Source organism: Amia ocellicauda, chromosome 9 (genome assembly GCF_036373705.1).
Source record: "Amia ocellicauda isolate fAmiCal2 chromosome 9, fAmiCal2.hap1, whole genome shotgun sequence".
NCBI classification, from domain to species: domain Eukaryota; kingdom Metazoa; phylum Chordata; class Actinopteri; order Amiiformes; family Amiidae; genus Amia; species Amia ocellicauda.
The window spans coordinates 42,797,757-42,819,562 of record NC_089858.1 but is presented as its reverse complement, the minus strand read 5'-3'; the positions used below and the strand labels follow the sequence as shown (position 1 = coordinate 42,819,562).

The 21,806-nt window shown below is 40.1% G+C and overlaps 1 protein-coding gene across 2 annotated transcripts in view; it reads right to left on the bottom strand.

Annotated features, from left to right (window-relative positions):
- Positions 1 to 4,853: 4,853 nt before the first annotated feature.
- inpp5l (inositol polyphosphate-5-phosphatase L) overlaps positions 4,854 to 21,806 on the bottom strand; it is an 86,902-nt gene continuing 69,949 nt past the window's right edge. For both annotated transcript variants that reach the window (XM_066714549.1, XM_066714550.1), the window contains 3 exons: positions 6,397 to 6,465; positions 5,557 to 5,624; positions 4,854 to 5,021 (listed from right to left, as the gene is read on the bottom strand). In XM_066714549.1, coding sequence (XP_066570646.1) covers positions 5,583 to 5,624; positions 6,397 to 6,465 — 111 coding nt within the window. In that variant the 3' untranslated portion in view covers positions 4,854 to 5,021; positions 5,557 to 5,582. The remainder of the gene's footprint in view (positions 5,022 to 5,556; positions 5,625 to 6,396; positions 6,466 to 21,806) is intronic.

The window sequence follows — 21,806 nt, the reverse complement described above, 5'->3', positions numbered from 1 at the left end:
CAGCCTTATTCCAAAATTGATTAAATTCATTTTTTTCCTCAAAATTCTACAAACAATACTGCATAATGACAATGTGAAAGAAGTTTGTTTGAAATATTTGCACATTTATTAAAAATAAAAAACAAAAAAAGTACATGTACATAAGTATTCACAGCCTTTGCCATGACACTCAAAATTGAGCTCAGGTGCATCCTGTTTCCACTGATCATCCTTGAGATGCTTCTACAACTTGATAGGAGTCGACCTGTGGTAAATTCAGTTGACTGGACATGATTTGGAAAGGCACACACCTGTCTATATAAGGTCCCACAGTTAACAGTGCATGTCAGAGCACAAACCAAGCCAAGAAGTCCAAGGAATTGTCTGTAGACCTCCGAGACAGGATTGTATTGAGGCACAGATCTGGGGAAGGGTACAGAAAAAATTCAGCAGTATTGAAGGTCCCAATGAGCACAGTGACCTCCAACATCCGTAAATGGAAGAAGTTTGGAACCGCCAGGACTCTTCCTAGAGCTGGCCGCCTGGCCAAACTGAGCGAACGGGGGAGAAGGGCCTTAGTCAGGGATGTGACCAAGAACCCGATGGTCACTCTGACAGAGCTCCAGCGTGTCTCTGTGGAGAGAGGAGAACCTTCCAGAAGAACAACCATCTCTGCAGCACTCAGGCCTGTATGGTAGAGTGGCCAGACTGGAGTTTGCCAAAAGGCACCTGAAGGACTCTCAGACCATGAGAAACAAAATTCTCTGGTCTGATGAAACAAAGATTGAACTCATGTCTGGAGGAAACCAGGCACCGCTCATCACCTGGCCAATACCATCCCTACAGTGAAGCATGGTGATGGCAACATCATGCTGTGGGGATGTTCTTCAGTGGCAGGAACTGGGAGACTAGTCAGGATCGAGGGAAAGATGAATGCAGCAATGTACAGAGACATCCTTGATGAAAACCTGCTCCAGAGCGCTCTGGACCTCAGACTGGGGCGAAGGTTCATCTTCCAACAGGACAACGACCCTAAGCACACAGCCAAGATAACAAAGGAGTGGCTACAGGACAACTCTGTGAATGTCCTTGAGTGGCCCAGCCAGAGCCCAGACTTGAACCCGATTGAACAACTCTGGAGATATCTGAAAATGGCTGTGCACCAACGCTCCCCATCCAACCTGATGGAGCTTGAGAGGTCCTGCAAAGAAGAATGGGAGAAACTGCCCAAAAATAGGTGGTTCCAAGTTTGTAGCATCATCCTCAAAAAGACTTGAGGCTGTAATTGGTGCCAAAAGCTGTGAATACTTATGTACATGTGCTTTTTTTTTTTTTATTTTTAATAAATTTGCTAAGATTTCAAACAAACTTCTTTCACATTGTCTTTATGGGGTATTGTTTGTAGAATTGTGAAGAAAATAATGAATTAATCCATTTTGGAATAAGGCTGTAACATAACAAAATGTGGAAAAAGTGAAGCGCTTTGAATACTTTCCGTACACACTGTATGTAATGTTGCTTAGAAATATGAGGGGTCAATTGCAACATAAAGAGCAGTCTAGCTCTTTATGGAAAACAAAAGGGAAATTATTGTACTCAGGACAGCATGTAAACTTTACCTTTGTTTTAGTTACAATCTCTTACTTATTGTACTAGATACTTATTACCAAACAAAGTTTTATCCTGCCTTTCTTAATGTCCAGAAAGGGGGGAAGGGGGGAGGGGGGGTGTTGCAAAGTTTTACTGCATTTTGCCATAATAGTTTAGAATTCAAAACTTAAAGAACATTTACTTAAAAAAAAAAAAAAAATATATATATATATATATATATATATATATATATATATATATATATTTCAGTTCTCAGTACGTTTTGCAGTAACTGGCTTTGTGCTAGAAAGTGATTCTGTACAAAGCTCTAGGTTTAAAAATATCTTCCTTTCGTCACGTGGATGGAGGTGTCTTCCTATAAAGGTATCAACAGTTAATTAAGTAATTAATAAGCCAATTAGGTATTAACAGTTATCCCTTAATTGTCCATCTTACAAGAATACACAGGATTTCACTACATTTCAAAACTTGTAAACATTTTCTAAAATAAACAAATCAAATAGACTTTCCAAAAGCCAGGACTGATTTCTACTTTTCTATGTTATATTTAAGCTTTGATTGTTAAAGAATTGCCACATGTACTCAGTTTCAAACATAAACAGTACAGCCTAATGCTGATAAATTGGGACAATGGATAATATACAGATTCTCCCCTGCATATTTTTTTAAGAACAGTATACCGCCTATTAAGATAATAATAACAATCTTTGTCATCATAGTCATCTTTGACAGGAACTAATGCCTTCACCACACCAATGGGGCTACTTCGCATTAAGGCTGAGCAGCTTCTCACTGTTGTGTTTCACTTCTTTTTTTGTTTGTTTCAGCTTATAATAGGAAAGAGGTGTCTTGTTTGTAGCGAAAATTAAAAAAATAAAAACTTCACAGTGACATTCATGGTTATTAAACACAGCTTAGATACAAAGCATGTTGAACTGTTGTTGCTGTTTGCTGAAAACTCAAAACTGAAAAAGAAAACCCTGAAAACTTCCAACCGATTCCAACCACGACCAATTTGACTAGTTGATGCAGTGAAGGCAGGGAGGGCTGTAGAAAACAGCTCCCCTCTCTCCTCAACAACTGAATGCTTCCAGTTTCAGGAGTAATCTTAAAGTCAGAAAAAATGAATGTGTAATATTTCCAAAAAACATATAGCAACTTGTTATCAATTATTTTGATACCTGCCTTTTCTCTGAATTGATTACCCAATTATTTGTTTGGGGTTTTCAACTCATTTAATACATGAGCGAGGTTAAGACTACACAGCTGTTCATGAAAGCAACTTCAAATTAAAGCAAATTAATCTGGAAACAAATTACTATTTCCAGTAGTTAAAAGTGGCTTCTTGTATATTATTTAATCAATATACTTTTGCCATTGGGTGATAACTGCATACAATTTGGGGTTAGGGTTTAGTGTGGAGTTAGCATCATTTGATACACGATTTATATTTAGATGCATCTGTAAATTGGAAAAATATTCTGTGACCAATAATGTGAACCCCAGCACACAAACCCAAAAGGGATATAATGTATAATTATGTTTGCATATTAAATGGCCATCAGAAGTATTTCTACAGGTTCTTTTGGAATATACTGTAAAATGGTGTTGGTATACTATTGTTCTGCATACTCTGTGTCCCTGTGCAGGTAACAAAACGTATAGCATATACAGTGAGGGAAAAAAGTATTTGATCCCCTGCTGATTTTGTATGTTTGCCCACTGACAAAGAAATGATCAGTCTATAATTTTAATGGTAGGTGTATTTTAACAGTGAGAGACAGAATAACAACAAAAAAAACAGAAAAACGCATTTCAATAAAGTTATACATTGATTTGCATGTTAATGAGGGAAATAAGTATTTGATCCCCTTTCAATCAGCAAGATTTCTGGCTCCCAGGTGTCTTTTATACAGGTAACGAGCTGAGATTAGGAGCACTCTCTTAAAGGGAGTGCTCCTAATCTCAGCTCGTTACCTGTATAAAAGACACCTGTCCACAGAAGCAATCAATCAATCAGATTCCAAACTCTCCACCATGGCCAAGACCAAAGAGCTGTCCAAGGATGTCAGGGACAAGATTGTAGACCTACACAAGGCTGGAATGGGCTACAAGACCATCGCCAAGCAGCTTGGTGAGAAGGTGACAACAGTTGGTGCGATTATTCGCAAATGGAAGAAACACAAAATAACTGTCAGTCTCCCTCGGTCTGGGGCTCCATGCAAGATCTCACCTCGTGGAGTTTCAATGATCATGAGAACGGTGAGGAATCAGACCAGAACTACACGGGAGGATCTTGTTAATGATCTCAAGGCAGCTGGGACCATAGTCACCAAGAAAACAATTGGTAACACACTATGCCGTGAAGGACTGAAATCCTGCAGCGACCGCAAGGTCCCCCTGCTCAAGAAAGCACATGTACAGGCCCGTCTGAAGTTTGCCAATGAACATCTGAATGATTCAGAGGAGAACTGGGTGAAAGTGTTGTGGTCAGATGAGACCAAAATCGAGCTCTTTGGCATCAACTCAACTCGCTGTGTTTGGAGGAGGAGGAATGCTACCTATGACCCCAAGAACACCACCCCCACCGTCAAACATGGAGGTGGAAACATTATGCTTTGGGGGTGTTTTTCTGCTAAGGGGACAGGACAACTGCACTGCATCAAAGGGACGATGGACGGGGCCATGTACCATCAAATCTTGGGTGAGAACCTCCTTCCCTCAGCCAGGGCATTGAAAATGGGTCGTGGATGGTTATTCCAGCATGACAATGACCCAAAACACATAGCCAAGGCAACAAAGGAGTGGCTCAAGAAGAAGCACATTAAGGTCCTGGAGTGGCCTAGCCAGTCTCCAGACCATAATCCCATAGAAAATCTGTGGAGGGAGCTGAAGGTCCGAGTTGCCAAACGTCAGCCTCGAAACCTTAATGACTTGGAAAGGATCTGCAAAGAGGAGTGCGACAAAATCCCTCCTGAGATGTGTGCAAACCTGGTGGCCAACTACAAGAAACATCTGACCTCTATGATTGCCAACAAGGGTTTTGCCACCAAGTACTAAGTCGAAGGGGTAAAATACTTATTTCCCTCATTAACATGCAAATCAATTTATAACTTTTTTGAAATGCGTTTTTCTGGATTTTTTTGTTGTTATTCTGTCTCTCACTGTTAAAATACACCTACCATTAAAATTATAGACTGATAATTTCTTTGTCAGTGGGCAAACGTACAAAATCAGCAGGGGATCAAATACTTTTTTCCCTCACTGTATGCCATAATATTACAGACTGTGTTCTCAAGCTGTTTGGCTGTTATTCCCTTAAAATAGAGGGATACCAATATAGTTCCAATTTGCTGTTAAATCCATAGCTATTCATGACCAGTGATGCAACATATGCTCCCACAACTCTTGCTTAAAAGTTGGTGGTTCACCTGTAAAAAAATGCAAGATCAAGAATATAAAGCCTGCCAGTACAAACACATCCAATATACAGCTCTGGAAAAAATTAAGACCACTTTGAACATTGATTTCTGAACTTGGAGTGGTCTCTTATTTTTTTCCAGAGCTGTATATGATAATTTAGGAGATTTGTTTTTATTTTTTATTTTTTACTTTTTAATGGTTCTGAACCAGATTTACACTGATAAGTTGATTAACCAATATCAAATGACAAAAACAGGCAGATAAATATAAAACTATAAACAAACTAACAAAATGTTAGCAAGAGCAATTCCAATAACTTACACCTAATAATTAAGTTACTATAACCTGTTAAACTTAAATTAATCAACAGCCTTAGTATAATTCAAAAATTGCATTTGGGACAGGATTAAATCAAAAATGTTCACAAAGTGCGAACACGAAAAGTTGCAGAAGAGTCTGTTCTCTCATTCTACTCAAACCTCAGTGGTAATAACAAGAACCAAGACTGGTGACAATACATTGACATTGTAAGTCGCACATTACCTTTCAGTGCTCTCCAGGATGTGTTCTCAGTGTCCATTTGTTTTTAATGCAAAGAACAAGAACACAGGCTGGAAATGGGAAAAACAAGGAGTTAGGATCAGTTACCTAACTGTTGTGGTAGGAAGATAAGTAGATAAATGTTGAAAGAAGAATGGTATGGTATAATATTGAAAACAAGATAGTTTTAACTCAGAGGTTCCCAAACATTTGGGCTAGCGCCCCCCACCCCCCTATACTTTTGGGTCATGCCCCCTTCCACCCCCCCTCCTGTCAGACACGTTCTTAACTATATTTCCATTTATATTTTTTTAAACACTAACACATAACTGTTGTGTACACTGACATCTTTGTTTGCATTTCACTTTATTAATTTTTTTGGCCATTTACATGGGTAAAACCAAAATCTCTCTATGCATAAACCTATTCTTAACTGATCTACTACTCACTTGAATTAATGAGACAGATGAGCCTGGTTCTGCAACAAAGCATCTGTATTCTGAGCTTTATGCTTGAGACCAGAGGTGTAGTGGTCCAAAAATGGTACCAAGCGGTCCCAATCAGAATCGATCAATGTTGTTAAAGACAATACAGTATATAGAGTGTATCGCTGTATTTTGTAATATTAATACTTCTGTTTTGCAAAGGACATGACACAAACTTTATACATTAAAGTATGAAACGCGTATGTTTATACATAATGGAAATAAAAAGCACTTTTATTTCCGAAAGAGTGAGCAATTAGACCTTTTAAGATTTACAGATGATTCATCAGAGAATTGCAAGCACACTGTGGGACAGACCTATAAATGCTTAGATTACAAATAATCTGCTAACTGTTACCTTGTGATCTCCCATGCAGACGTTTGACCCCAGAGTGTTGTAGACTACTGTGTTGTCACCCTCTTCACCCTGCCACACACACACGCAAATTACTTGCAAATCATGCGAATGTTACTTTCAACATTGCTACTTTATTTATTCAAAATGTTTCTTTTTTGTAATGTAATTTATTTGTTCAGAGAAAAAATGACCATAATTTGCAACCATATAAAGGCAACCATAAATTGCACACTTGTTTCCTGTTGCTTTTGTCAAGACCATATTTTATCTTCCCTTTTTAGTAGCATAATGCACTATTCCATGTTTTAATCCCATGTATCCTTTTTCTAGGATACACCAATGAAACCAAAGTTTCCCCTCCAAAATATTTTTCCAAAATATATTTCTGGAGTTGATAAAAGAAGCTTGGAGGATATTTTGGATTTTAATAAAGGGAATATAAATACTCATAAAAATAAAACACAAACGCCTCTTATCTTGCTGCTCTGATTGTATTTAATAATTACGTAATACCAGTATGACCCAATCAACCTTTTTAATGACACAATAACATGCTGACATGGCAGTGTATTGAGTCAGTCTGACCGTGTGGAAATCTGTCTAGTTTATGTATTTCCCCAGGCCTCTTCCAATTATACAGCTGAGTATGAGTCTAAGTGGAAAGATTAATTACTGCAATGTGCTTAGTATTTCTATGTGTGATTTTGTATATGCATCTTGAATTGCCATGCTTGTTGTGATTTATATAGCCAATACTTGACCAAGACCAAGGAGGTATAGCACATCAAAAACAAGAACAAGGTTTGTGTTAAAAAATCACTACATTCTCTGTCAGTTGTATTTCCAGTCATAATTAATTATACTGATGTTTTGACAATTATAACAAGTGTTTTAATTGTGGCATGTTACATTATCTCTTTATTATGTAAGTATATGCAATAAAACTGAATAAATAGGCCCACACAACAACTGACCCTTTACTAATTATTTTTTTCATTCTTTACAGGAAATCAGCATCTTCACAATAAATGAATACATTTCTTATTATTTATATGGGGGAAAAACACATGAATATTGATACAAATGTGTTATCAGCCATTATTAGTTAATTTTATTGAAACGGTTTTCAGTTTAGCAAGGCTAATTTCAATGATATTGTCTTTCTGTTTAAAATTAACTTTAATATTGCGGCCTGACTCAAAGTGACCCTAATGACCATGCTCACCCAATAATTATCAATATGTGGCATTCATGTAATGGTGTTTTAAAATATTTTGTGCATAAGTAAGGTTAAACATAGTAAAGCTTATGTATTATAGAGTTTTTTTCTGGTACATAAAAATTTGAAAAAAAAAAAAAATACAAAATGTTTTGGATTTTGTCACATTTTCAGTACTCCAGAAAGATTCATGTTTTTCCACTGCATACACAAACATGTTTGAAACTGATGAATGGATATGGATTGTAGCTCAGAATTATTTTAGAGTAGTAGTTCCCAAAGTGCGGCCCGGGGGCCAAATACGGCCCACAAGGATTTTTGGTGCAGCCTCCCAAACCAACCTTCAACCACTCCTTTTCTGAACCTTTACTATATTTTTACACTTTTTGAAAAAATTCTGTTACAAATTGCACATGTAATTTGGGGGAAAATAATTTAAACAACAATTAACGTTCATAAATGTTCCCTAACAGAAATGTATAGGAAATTAAAAGTATGATTTGGGACATATTTCGTTTTCATTGGTGGTTCATTTTCTACTGCGGCCCCCCATCCCATGCAATCTCCGGAAACTGGCCATCCATCACCAGACATTGGGAACCCCTGTTTTAGAGAATGCAAGGAAGCAGTGCTCTGCACTCTCTGACATTTTACAATTATTTTCTGATAAGCAAATAAATACATACATACGTATTCATTAACAATGCACTTTTAAAATCTGAAATCCAGCAATATGAGGAATGCATATTTATGTTGCTGATATAACAAAAATTACCAAATAAGTCCTGTCAGCAGACAGTTGTTCCAATACATTTTCCTTTAAACTTTTCTCTGATCTGACCCCTCAGTTGCTTTGCAGATATACATTATAAATACATAAGCAAAACAAGTGAAAATCTTTACTTGGGTAAAAATGGAACTCATAAAAATACGCCATGGATAAAGGAACCTGGTGCAGGGCTGGAGACAGAGTCAGAGAACAGGCGAAAGGTCTGGGGCCGGCTAACACTGTTATCAAGGATATCCAAGAACCAAGGTAAATAAACGAGCAAGAGGTCAGGCGATCGGGGAAACAACACTATAGGGGAATATCCAAAAGGCTAAGTCGTAGTAGGGAAAGCTGTGGTCATAAATGGGGAATCTAAACTTGGAAAACAAAGGCTCGGAGATGCTGCAATGAAGGCAAGGCAAAACTTTGCAGAGAATGGAAGTAACAGAGGTGTATAAATACTAAAGGGAGGGTAGAGGTAACTGGAGACAGGTGTGAGATAATTGATAGATAACCACTTGGGCAATAATGCAATAATGAGGGGAAAGACGAGATTGAAAAAGGATCGGGGAAGGAACCTGGCATGTCAGTGATCTCTGGTGGAGGATAGCTGAACAGTCACAGTGCTGGACTGACAGAGCCTCCCTCCCTACGGGCTGCACCTGCAGCCCGAGACCCCCGACGACGGGTTCTCCCACAGGGTCAAGGAGCAGGAGCCGTGGGATGCTCACGATGGAAGTCCCGCAGGAGAGTCGGCTCTAGAATGTCAGAGGCGGGTACCCAAGAGCGCTCTTCTGGCCTGTATCCCTCCCAGTCCACAAGGTATTGTAACCGGCCATTCCTGCGACAAGAGCAAAGGAGAGCTCGAACGGCGTATGCAGGACCATCTTCCAGATCTAGAGGAGGGGGCAGCGGTAGTGGATCCGAAGAAGGGACAGAGAGAGGAGATGGAGAGGATAAAGCCGGTTTCAGAAGAGAGACGTGGAATGTAGGTGAAATCCGGTAATGTGGAGGCAACTGAATACGGTAGGAGACTGGTTTAACCTGGAGAATCAATTTGAAGGGCCCGATGTCCCAAGGGCTCAATTTTTTGCAAGGGAGCCATAGCCGAATGTCCCTTGTAGAAAGCCAAACATCCTGCACTGGCTAGAACTGATGTGCAATCTGCCTGTATCTTCTGGCAACGAACTGCTCTTTGCAGGTGAACATGGGCTGCCCATCGGAAACTTCTCCAGACCACGGAAACAGAGGTGGTTGAAATCCAAGAACACACTGAAAAGGTGTAAGCCCTGTAGAAGAGTTAATTAAACAGGGTTCTTTCACAATTTTTAAAGTCAAATTCAATGCTTTTTAAGACCTTTTTAAGACCTCAACAAATATAATTTAAGACCCAAAAAATGTCTAAACAATGAAAAGATGACACGCAACCAGACATCAACGTCTGTAGCTAGCTAACATAATGCAAACGTAAAACTTATTTTAATGGCGGAGTCTCTCAATACTAAGTTAACCCTCAGAGGACTGAGCCAATTTTTCCAGTTTTTACATTCTAGCTGATAAACAATATGCATTTGCTTATAAACCACAGCGTTTTATATCTATTTCTTCAGAACAACCACTGCTAAATGCTTTTTTCATGCATAATGTACTTATAAGACAATATCTGAGTGAAATCATTTTTTTTTATTATTATTGATTTCACACCCCACACAGTAATAGTGAACAGTTTTGACACTTAGAACATGCTCTTCAAAGCCTTAGGTATTGAAATATGCATTGTATACATAACACTGAAATAATGCACCTTTTTTGCAAACTGACCCAGGAGAACATTGAGATTCTATTTTCCCTGAGTTATTCAGGTCCCTCAGACATGCCACTGAGCAAAGCTGGGCCTCTCCAGGAAGTGGCAGAGGGGCACCTGGCATGCTACAGCAAATTTATGGTAAATTTAAGACAATTTATGACCTTAATTTCCCAGTTTTTATTTTAAGACCTTTTAAGACTTTTTAAAGAGCCGCGGGAACCCTGTTAAAGAGTTCTGTGCATATTCCGCCCATGGGAGAAAACGTCTCCATTCAGACTGGGAATAGCTGCAATAGGACCGTAAAAACCTGCCTATGTCTTGATGGAGCCTCTCTGTTTGGCCATTTGACTGAGGATGGTATCCCGAAGAGAGGCTGACATTGACATTCAAAAGCTTGAAAAAAGCCAACCATACACGGGATGTGAATTAAGATCCCCTGTCAGATACAACATCCTCGGGCAGTCCGAAAATCCGGAAGACGTGAGAAAAGAGGGCTTCTGCAGTGTCCAAGGCGGTCAGTAGGCATTTAAACGGAATAAGACGGCATGCTTTGGAAAAACAGTCTATCACCATGAGAATAGTAGTAAAACCATGGGAATTAGGAAGATCGGTAAGGAAATCGATTGCGATATGAGACCGAGGTCGATTAGGAATAGGAAGGGGTTCAAGAAGACCAGCTGGCACTTGACGAGACGGTTTCGACTGGGCGCATACAGTACAGGCGCTAACAAAGGCGGAGACATCAGAAATCATGGAAGGCCACCAGAATTGATTCCGAACAAGGGAGAGAGTACATCTGACTCCGGGGTGTCCAGATGCAAGAGAAGAATGTATCCATAGAAGGAGTGAAGGGCACACAGAGGTGGGTACATACACTTTGGTAGCAGGACATTAGGGAGGTGAAGGTTCCTGAGCAGTTGCTTGCTGAATTTAATCCATGATTTCCCACCTGATGGGAGCCACAATGCAATTGGGAGATATAATGGGTTCCAATGGAGGTGAACTGGTGTGTGTGTCGTAAAGGCTGGATAATGCATCTTCCACTCATCCCTTTCTCTGATACGGATGAGGTTATATGCACTGCGCAAATCAAGTTTCGTAAAGAATCTGGCTCCTTTGACTTGTTCCAGGGCTGCAGGGACCAAGGGGAGAGGGTTACCGATATTTCACTGTGATCTTGTTAAGATCTTGTTAAGAAAGGTAGTCAATACAAGGTCTCAATCCTCCGTCCTTCTTTTTCGACAAAGAAGAAGCTGGCAGCAGCCGGAGACATGGATAGTTTGATAATCCCTAATGCCAATGCTTCAGTAATGTAATCCTCCATAGCCTGTGTCTCTGGTATAGAGAGGGAATAAATACGACCCCGTAGGAGAGATGAGATCAATTGTGCAATCCCAGGGTTGGTGAGGGGGTAGTTTGGAGGCTTGGTTCTTGATAAAAACAGGTGCCAGGTCTCTATACTCTGGAGGGATTTCAGGAGGCATGGAAAGTATAGGACTTTCAATGTGCATGGCTCTACATGGCAAAGAAAGGCACTGGGAGAAGCACCCTGGCGTAGGGTGAGGAGTTGTTCTCCGGCATCCCTTCCCTGTGCGGGGTGATTGAAAACATCTTTAAAATGATCCAGAAAGGATGACTGGGAACGAATGACCACTCCTTGCAGAGACCACACAGCCACACCCTATTTTTTGGCTTTCCCGGTAAGTAGGGTAATCACAAAGGCGAGTTTTGCTGCATCATTGGGGAACGAAGCAAGCTGATGAGCAAAATAAAGTAAACACTGTAGCAGGAATCCTTCACATTGCACGGGTGAGCTGTCGTATTTTTCCGGGATAGTTAAATATACAGCAGAGGTGACTGCTACAGGGATTGCCAAAGGAGGAGGTGATGATGCCGATGGAGCAGGGGGTGGAGGAAGCCATCGCAGTATCCTGTCAAGGGTGGCTTTAACTTGGCTCAGTTTGGTGGCATGATCCTCAAGCATGGCGTCTTATGTCGACAAGGCTGCATGTAGATCGGGTTGCCCCGCTGGATCCATGTCTTTTATGGAGAAGTTTTCTGTTACGCCAGAGGCCAGGGATAAGGGATCCAGGTGCGGGGCTGGAGACAGAGTCAGAGAACAGGTGAAAGGTTTGGGGCCGGCTAACACTGTTATCAAGGATATCCGAGAACTGAGGTAAGTAAACGAGCAAGATGTCAGGCGATTGGGCAAACAACACTATAGGGGAATATCCAAAAGGCTAAGTCATGGTAGGGAAAGCTGTGGTCATAAACAGGGGATCTAAACTTGGAAAACAAAGGCTCGGAGATGCTGCAATGAAGGCAAGGCAAAACTTTGCAGAGAATGGAAGTAACAGAGGTGTATCAATACTAAAGTGAGGGTAGAGGTAACTGGAGACAGGTGTGAGATAATTGATAGATAACCACTTGGGCAATAATGCAATAATGAGGGGAAAGACGAGATTGAAAAAGGATCGGGGAAGGAACCTGGCATGTCAGTGACCTCTGGTGGAGGACAGCGGAACAGTCACAGTGCTGGACTGACATATTTGTAGGTACTGTTGTTCAGCAAATCAAATACATAAATACACACATATACATTCATGTTTTATGGCTATTTCTTTTATTACTGTTTTCAAATGTATTACTAAGCTATTTATATGCTCCATGTTCACCACGACACTTTGAGCCAGGAGGGGATTTTAAAGTTGCCTAAACGGAAAAACATTAACACATAATCGTAAATGACATTACTTACACCGTTGATAAATTAATTCCTGATGCACTGCAATAACTACAACAAATAAAGACTCATTACACAGTTGTATTGCTAAGTATTCATCTTCTTGTGCTTGTCATTATTAATAGGGTAAAGTCGGTGTGTTTATCACTTGTTAAATAATCATAAATTGCAATTATATAAGCAAAATTCTCATGATCAAATCAGTAGTATTGGCTAAACTAGAAAGATTTTTATTTGGACGATATAATAAGGGCACACGGCTGCTTTCGGGCTTGATCTCAGTACAGGCTCTTGGTACATCCACGAAAGTTCAACGGCTCTTAGAAAGCAGCTCTGGCAGGACAATTTGGTATGCTGGCATTTTGAAGATGTTTTGGAACACAGTATTATTATATTACGATTAAATACAATTGCAAGAGCAAGATACAAAAGTTTTTGTAGGGCTGCAACATATCAGAAAAATCGATAACGTTGATTATTAAAAATCGCATTAGCAGCATATCTGCGAATGGATATCGCGCTGCTAAACTTTTGTGGTATTAAGGGCCAGATTAAATCAAAATTTTGACCTACCCGCTAATAGAACATAAGAACATAAGAAAGTTTACAAACAAGAGGAGGCCATTCGACCCATCGTGCTCGTTTGATGTCCATTAAATAACCAAGTGATCCAAGGATCCTATCCAGTCTATTTTTAAATGTTCCCAAATTTTCAGCTTCTACCACATTGTTGGGGAGTTTGTTCCAGATTGTGACTACTCTCTGTGAAAAGAAGTGTCTCCTGTTTTCCATTTTGAATGCCTTGAAGCCCAATTTCCATTTGTGTCCCCGGGTGCGTGTGTCCCTGCTGATCTGGAAAAGCTCCTCTGGTTTGATGTGGTAGATGCCTTTCATAGTTTTGAAGATCAAGTCCCCACATAGTCTCCAATGTTCCAGGGTGAAAAGGTTCAGTTCCCTCAGTCTCTCCGAGTAGGACATTCCCTTCAGACCTGGAATAAGTCTGGTTGCTCTCCTCTGAACTGCCTCTAGAGCAGCGATATCTTTCTTGTGTGGTGCCCAGAACTGTACACAGTATTCCAGATGAGGTCTAACTAGCACATTGTACAGTCTTAACATTACTGCCCTTTTTTAAATTCTACACTTTTTGACAATATACCCTAACATCCTGTTTGCCTTTTTTATTGCTTCCCCACACTGTTTGGATGGAGAAAGTGAGGAGTCCACATAGACTCCTAGGTCTTTCTCATGCAATACTTCATCTAGTTCTATTCCTCCCATAGTGTAATTATAGTGGACATTTTTGTTACCTGCATGTGTTACCTTGCACTTGTCCACATTGAATTTCATCTGCCAGGTGTCGGCCCACAACTGAATGTTATCTAAGTCCCTTTTTAATAACTTGTGCTGCCGAGATTGTGTCTGCTGAGCCACCTATTTTAGGATCATCTGCAAATTTGACAAGTTTGCTAACTATCCCAGAGTCCAGATCAGCCAGTTCATAATCCATCTACTTACGTTACCCTGAATGCCTACAGCTTCCAATTTGAGGATCAGTCTTGTGGACCCTTATCAAAAGCTTATTGAAAATCTAAGTATATCATAACATATGCTTTCACGTGATCTACAGCTGCAGTTGCATGTTAAAAAAATTCTAATAAATTAGTAAACCCATGTTGACTATCTCCAAGAATATGGTTTTCATTAAGATGCTCCTCTATTTTCTGTCTAATAATTTTTACCAACATTTTACAAGTGATGCAGGTGAGACTGATTGGTCTGTAATTTCCTGGCTCAGTTTTGTCCCCTTTCTTGTGGATTGGTATGACATTTGCTGTCTTCCAGTCAGTTGGCACATCCCCTGTTCTAAGTGTCATTTGGAATATTTGAGTTAGAGGCCTATAAATCATTTCCCTCATTTCTTTAAGTACTGTTGGAAATATACCATCTGGCCCAGGTGATTTGTTTGTTTTTAATTCTGCTAGTCCCTCCTCCTCATTTATCCTGATCTCTCCTAGGATTTGCCTGAACTGATTGTTAACCTGTGGCATGTTATCTGTCTTTTCTTCTGTAAAAACCTCTGTGAAATACTCATTTAGAACATTTGCCACATCTTGTTCGTTTTCCAAGATACTTCCATTTTTGCCCTTTATCTGTTTCACTTCCTCCTTTATTGACCTCTTGCTGTTATAGTATTGAAAAAAGCTCTTTGCATTAGTTTTAGCTCCAATAGCTACGTTTCTTTCTATTTCCCTCTTTGCTTTCCTGATCCCTTTCTTAAGATCTCTTTGTGGCTCAACATATTCTATGTATTTTGTTTCATCTCCGTCCCTTTTGTATGTGCTATACAACATTTTCTTCCTCTTGATATTTGTTTGCATACTTCTATAAAACCATTTTGGCCAATGTTTGTTGGTCCTCAATTTCCTAAGTTTTGGTACAAATTTCTCCTGAGCCTCAAGTAGTATATTCTTAAAATATAACCATCCATTTTCAACTGAATCTGTATCCAGTGTGCTCCAGCCTACCTCTTCTAAGTGCCACCTCATACCTTCAAGGTTTGCTTTTCTGAAATTGTAGACCATTATTTTAGACTTGGACCTTGTTTTTTGAAAGAATGCCTCAAAGCGAACCATATTGTGATCAAATTTGCCATTGGTTCTCTAACTATTGTCCCTGACTCTATCCTGGTCATTTGAAAAGATCAAGTCAATGCATGCATTCTCCCTAGTTGGTTCCATCCTTGCTACATGCAGTCCTGATTACACTATACAATGCAACATATTGCTGAATATCTGAGTTGGGTGGTCTGTAACACACTCCTACCACTAATCTTCCAGATCTGTTGTCCAAAAGTTTCACCCACAAAGATTCTGTTCCGTTACTGGGATCTAATTTGAGTTCTTCTGCCTCAATGTAATTTCTCACATATAATGCTACCCCACCCCCTCTTCTATTTTGCCTGTCTCTCCTAAACTGTGTGTATCCTTCCAACTTGTATTCATCCCCATAGTTTTCTGTAAGCCATGTTTCCGTCACTCCTACAACATCAAAGTAAATCCCATGATGTACAGTTGTGTAGTTTGCTATTAGCGGCTGGTTAAAATTGTAGTTAATCCTGCCCAACCATACAGTGGGAGTGGTTACATTTTTGCTGTATTAAATCAAGACAATATGAAAGTAGGGGACCTGCAAGAACATTTTCAGGGTGTTTTCTCGCAGGTCCCCTACTTTTAGACAACTTCGGAGTTGTCTAAAACCTCTCGCGGTTAAGGCAAAGTGGAGAGAAAGCGCAGCTGCTGGTTCAGTCACAGCCTCCGCAGCTCTGTGTGTCCAGTGGAAATAAGTGGTGTACAGTGTGCGTAAGAATACATTAGATGTTGCGCCCAACATCCACATAAATGAAATGTTGCTTATTCGTGCACAGAGAGAAAATATGTTGATATTGAATGTCATTTTATATTGTGTTTTGTTAATGTGTCAGTGTTCGTTTCGTTTTCATTTCATGACTTGTTTAACTCGTTTATTCTGCTCTTGCTTTCTTCCTTTCATGTCTTAAAAATGGATTCCTTCTTATCAGATCTTTCTGAGTGTATAATACATTTACATTGCTACAACGTTGTGGCAACATTGTGTGTTAGCTGGGTTATGTGTAGGTGGTGCAGATTAAAACCAATTACTTTGAGGTTCTTATTTATGTACAGATGCGCAAACCCATAAAAGCTTTCTTCTGTCATAGTGGAGCGCAAATATGTTTTGAGTAGTTTTAGCTCAGTGAACATAACTTGTATTATGAGGACATTAGATAATATTCAGTTGTGGGCCCACACCTAGCAGATGAAATTCAATGTGGACGGTGCAAGGTATTACATGCAGGCACTAAAAATGTCCACTATAATTACACTATGGGAGGAACAGAACTGGAAGAAGTAATGCATGAGAAAGACCTAGGAGTTTATGTGGACTCCTCAAGTCTTCAAAATCATGAAGGGCATCGACCACATCAAACCAGAGGAGCTTTTCCAGATCAGCAGGGACACAAATGGAAATCGGCCTTCAAGGCATTCAAGACAGAAACAGGAGACACTTCTTCACACAGAGAGTTGTCACAATCTGGAACAAACTCCCCAGCGATGTGGGTGAAGCTGAAAACATGGGAACATTTAAAAATAGACTGGATAGGATCCTTGAATCACTTAGTTATTAATGGACACCAAACGAGCACAATGGGTCGAATGGCCTCCTCTCCTTTGTAAACTTTCTTATGTTCTTATTACAAGTAACAAAACCCAACGAATAAATAAGTACAGTGTTAAGCCACCTGCTTCAATGTTTACCAGATTGGCCTAGTGGGTGTAACACAGTATTGGAGTGCCTGAGGTGCGCGTTTCGAATCCTGAGCGAGAAGCTCCATCTGCATTCATTTTTTTCAAAATTGCCATAGCACCCTAAATTGCATTTCCATACATAAATACTCTTTACAGTACACCTTTAATATGTCCAGCTGTGTGTGTGTGTATGTGCGATCCGACCGCCCATGAGCCTGCTTCATGTATTGTGTGTGTGTCAATGTGACATGTATAGTTATCACTTCCACTTTGTGGAACTAATGCCAAATGTATCATGCATGGAAACATTCCCTTATATATGATATAGGCTGAATATACATAACTTTGTAGTGTGTACGAGTGAGGATTAATGTTTACTCGATAGTAGGCACTACTCCCACGAAAGATGTGTTTTTTTTAAGACATCAAATAGTTTTCAGAACAATGAACAAAGCAACAGCAGGGTAAACGAACTAGTGAATTAAACAAATAAATATGTAAAAAACATAACCCAAACGAACACATTGCTGAACAAAACATAATATAAAATTACATTCAATAACAACATATTTCATCTCTTTGCACGAGCAACGTTTGTTTTGTGTGGATGTTGGGTGCAAGATGTAATTTGTTACCTGCACTTTACACCTTTATTGAGGTTACTGTAGCAATAAACAGTTATTTCCACTGAACACACAGCTACAGAGGCTGTGAATAAACCTGGAGCAGCGCCTGTGACGTGGTTTAAAACTAAATGGCGAAAATTGGACCACTCCCACTGTGTTGTTGGGAGGGATTAAATACAAATTTCACCAGCTGCTAATAGCAAAGTACATAACCGTACATCATGGGATTTACATAAAAAATTTGAAGAAAGTAACTTCTAACTAAACATGAAAGAGAGGCTGGGATTAAATCAAAACTTTGACCCACCTGCTAATAGAAAACTTAGGAACTTTATTCTAATCAATTCTAATCTAATAAAAATAAACTGCTATGATGTACAGGTAGCTCCGTGAAGTTGCCTCCCCCCATACCCCCCACCCCCCACCCCCCACCTACAGCACAAACGATAAATTCCATATAATTTGTTTGTGTCGTTGAAATAAACATTTGTGCTGCTTTGGTTTTGAAGATATTAACATTTATTTATTTTCGGCGAGTGATGTCACTCAGCCTCCCCACAACAACAGAATCAAACCAAACATACCTTTTTCGTTTGTGCTAAGTTTGTGCCAGTTTGTGACATTTAAATTAATGTTTGAACTATTATGGTTTTAACATTAATTGTGATTTTTTATTAGATGAGTGACGTCACTCAGCCCCCCCACAACATCAGAATCAAACCAAACATTTCGTTTGTGCTACGTTTGTGCCGGTTTGTGCTGTTTAAACTAATGTTTCAGCTATTCTAATATTAAAGAAATAACTAAATTAAATTGTAATTACATTATTTTTGCTGAAGCCCTTATTGCATATGAATAACAAACACAGTAGGCTACAGTCCTAGTACTAACAGGATCAAAAAACGGTATCCAAAAACAGGATTGGATCCAGGCTCACTAGATCCGGATCATGAAAAGGTTTTGTACGAAGCGGATCAAGATCCGGGGGCACTGAGTGTGTGATCCGGGTGTTACGCAGCACTGCGGTGACTATGAGTCTCCTGTTAAACCAGCTGCCTGACTCCTGTTGTATCTGAACGCGGCTCTACAGCTACAGTGAAAGAGTGAATAATACAACCTTCATAAAACTAACGGCATCCACGCTCCGATTTTGATGTTGATCTCAATTGTTTTGTACTAAACGGATCAGATAATAATAAATAAAGACAACATAAAAACACAATATTTACTAATGCACCTCATGGCATCACAGCCCATCTCTCACTACACGACCATCGGTGGCGGGACGCGCCCCACCAGGCAGCTCGTCATGATGAGCAGTGCCGATCTGTCATGAGGGCCAAATCGGGCTCAAAATCGTGTAGTAGGACCCCAGCATAATTTTGAGGAGCTCCTCTCTGCAGAAGCTACCGTAACAGGAGCAGTTGTAGCGATTTTTAAGGTGCCACTTCCACCCTTTGCCCACTGCCTGGCACATGCTATGCATTTACTGCTACTCTAGTTCAGGTTTAGCTAGTTAGCTAGCTTATGCTGGGGTCACACTACACGATTTTAAACCTGATTTGAGCCCGACAGGCAGCCTGGTCGGGGTGCGTCCCGATGCCGATAGCTTGTCGGAGTCGCTACGATTTTATTAAACATGTTTAATATTTACGACTGGATCGGCATGGGTCGAGGAGAGTGACGTGATCAGCAGCCAATGAGAGCTGAGCTCACTGAAGAAGAGAAAAGAAACAGGAAGAATAAACATGACAGGAGAATAACATTTTCATACGTATTTATTAAAATACTTCAAATACCAATGGTTGTTTCGGCATAGGTTATTTAAAAATACTCTGATACAGGGAAAATAATACTTTAAAATACCAATTAGTATCTGTAATTGACCCAGGTCTGCGCTAAATATTGATCCCTACAATGCAATGCTCACACTGTGGGATGGATAGAGCCTGTGACTGTTGCTCAGCTGCAGCTCTCACAGTGAAGCTCTCACGGCCATGTCTTCACACACATCCTCTTTTCTCTCCGCTTTGTGCGTTTGTCCGACACACGAACACGAACAGCAACAGCAGTTTGTGGCCGTGTTCTTGTTGTGCATAACTGCGGACATCTGCCCTTTACGAACGTGACCTGTAAATGTCCATGTCCGTGTTTGCTGATCTCTTTGCTGTGTGGATCACGCGTATTTCTGCGAGATGTAGGAAATTTGGAGGCTGTGACACAGATCGGCACGACGAGGATTTCAGATCAGTCGTGAATTGCGTCCCCCTGTACTTAAGTGGTCGGGTAGTGTGCGCTCCTTCAAGACGCAAAAGACGTAAATCAGTGCAAAATAGTCGTTAAGTGTGAGCTGCCCACCGTTCACAAACTCGGGTCGGATTTCTACAAATTGTGTAGTGTGACTTTAGCGTGCTACATTTCAAATAGCTAAAACCAGAGACAGACAGATGCTTTTAAAAATGTCCATAATAAACATACCACTATACGTCTTTTTTCTTCCTCCTCCTCTTCTTTCTATATTTTGCCCCCGATGACTTTAGTCTTTTCATGAGAGCAGCGTCAGACAGCAGTCAGAAACTTTTCACTGGATAAACTCAACTGCGCGCACTCGACTAACCCCAGTCCACACCTGCCCCACCTCCCTCAACACCATCTCTCCAGTCTTTTTATGATGAATTCCACTGTTGTAATTTGTCAACAGCCCCCCTCCCCCGCCCTTCCTTTTTTTAAGGAAAACACAGTTTTTATAATAATTAAAAATACATATATATTGATTCATTTTTTAAAAAAAAATTGGGGGGGGGGGTGTATATATTGTTTATCCCAATCGGCACCCCCCCCCGCAGGTGGCGCCCTAGGCGACCGCCTAGATTGCCTATGCCTAGAAATGCCCCTGCACTCTTTCACTGTAGCTGCAGAGCCGCGTTTGGATACAACAGCAGTCAGATCACACAGATCGCATCAGTGCCGCCGGATCTTGATCTGCTTCGTACAAAGCCTTTTCATGATCCGGATCTAGTGAGCCCAGATCCGATCCTGTTTTTGGATCCTGTTAGTACTAGGACTGTAGCCTACTGTTTTTGTTATTCATATGCAATAGGGGTTTCAGCATTAATTACATTAATTATAATTTAATTTTAATATATCTTTAATATTAGAATAGCTGAAACATTAGTTTAAACGGCGCAAACCGCAAAAACGTAGCACAAATGTTTGGTTTGATTCTGTTGTTGTGGGGGGGTTGACGTCACTCGCCGAAAATAAATAAATGTTAATATCTTCAAAACCAAAGCAGCACAAACGTTTATTTCAACGGCACAAACATAGCACAAATGAATGATATGGAATTTATCATAGCGAAGTAAAGATAGTTTTATTTTTGATATTCAACAGACATTCGACTGCTGTCTCCAATAGCTTCCGAAAAACACAGCAGATTCTATCGAAATTGGTTGTGATTTGAAGGGGGATATGAGTACTACATTTCACAACCTGAATTTAATAATTTCCTCCAGATGTAAGTGTGCAGAACCGAGTTAAGTGTGCGGTACCGGGTCAGCACCGGCCACACAGGCTTTAAGACGCGAGAGAGTTAGGGACCGGGGTGAAAGTCTATAAAACCAACTTCTTTATGTACAGGAAGACACCACACAACTTTTTGACTTTAAAGGTAGGGACTTGAAACCAATTTCATTAAGTGCAGAATGTCCTTTTACAACTTTCACAACCATTTATTTTAACCCTTGTGGTCGAAAAGGGTGCAACATTGCATTTTATGGTCGAAAAGGGCGCAACATTGCATTTTTTCCCCCTTTCTTTTTCTAATAACTGTTTTGTCTTTGTAGGTAGGGACTTGAAACCAAATTGCAGAATGTCCTTTTACAACTTTCACAATCATAAAATAGCATTTTAGGGACTAGG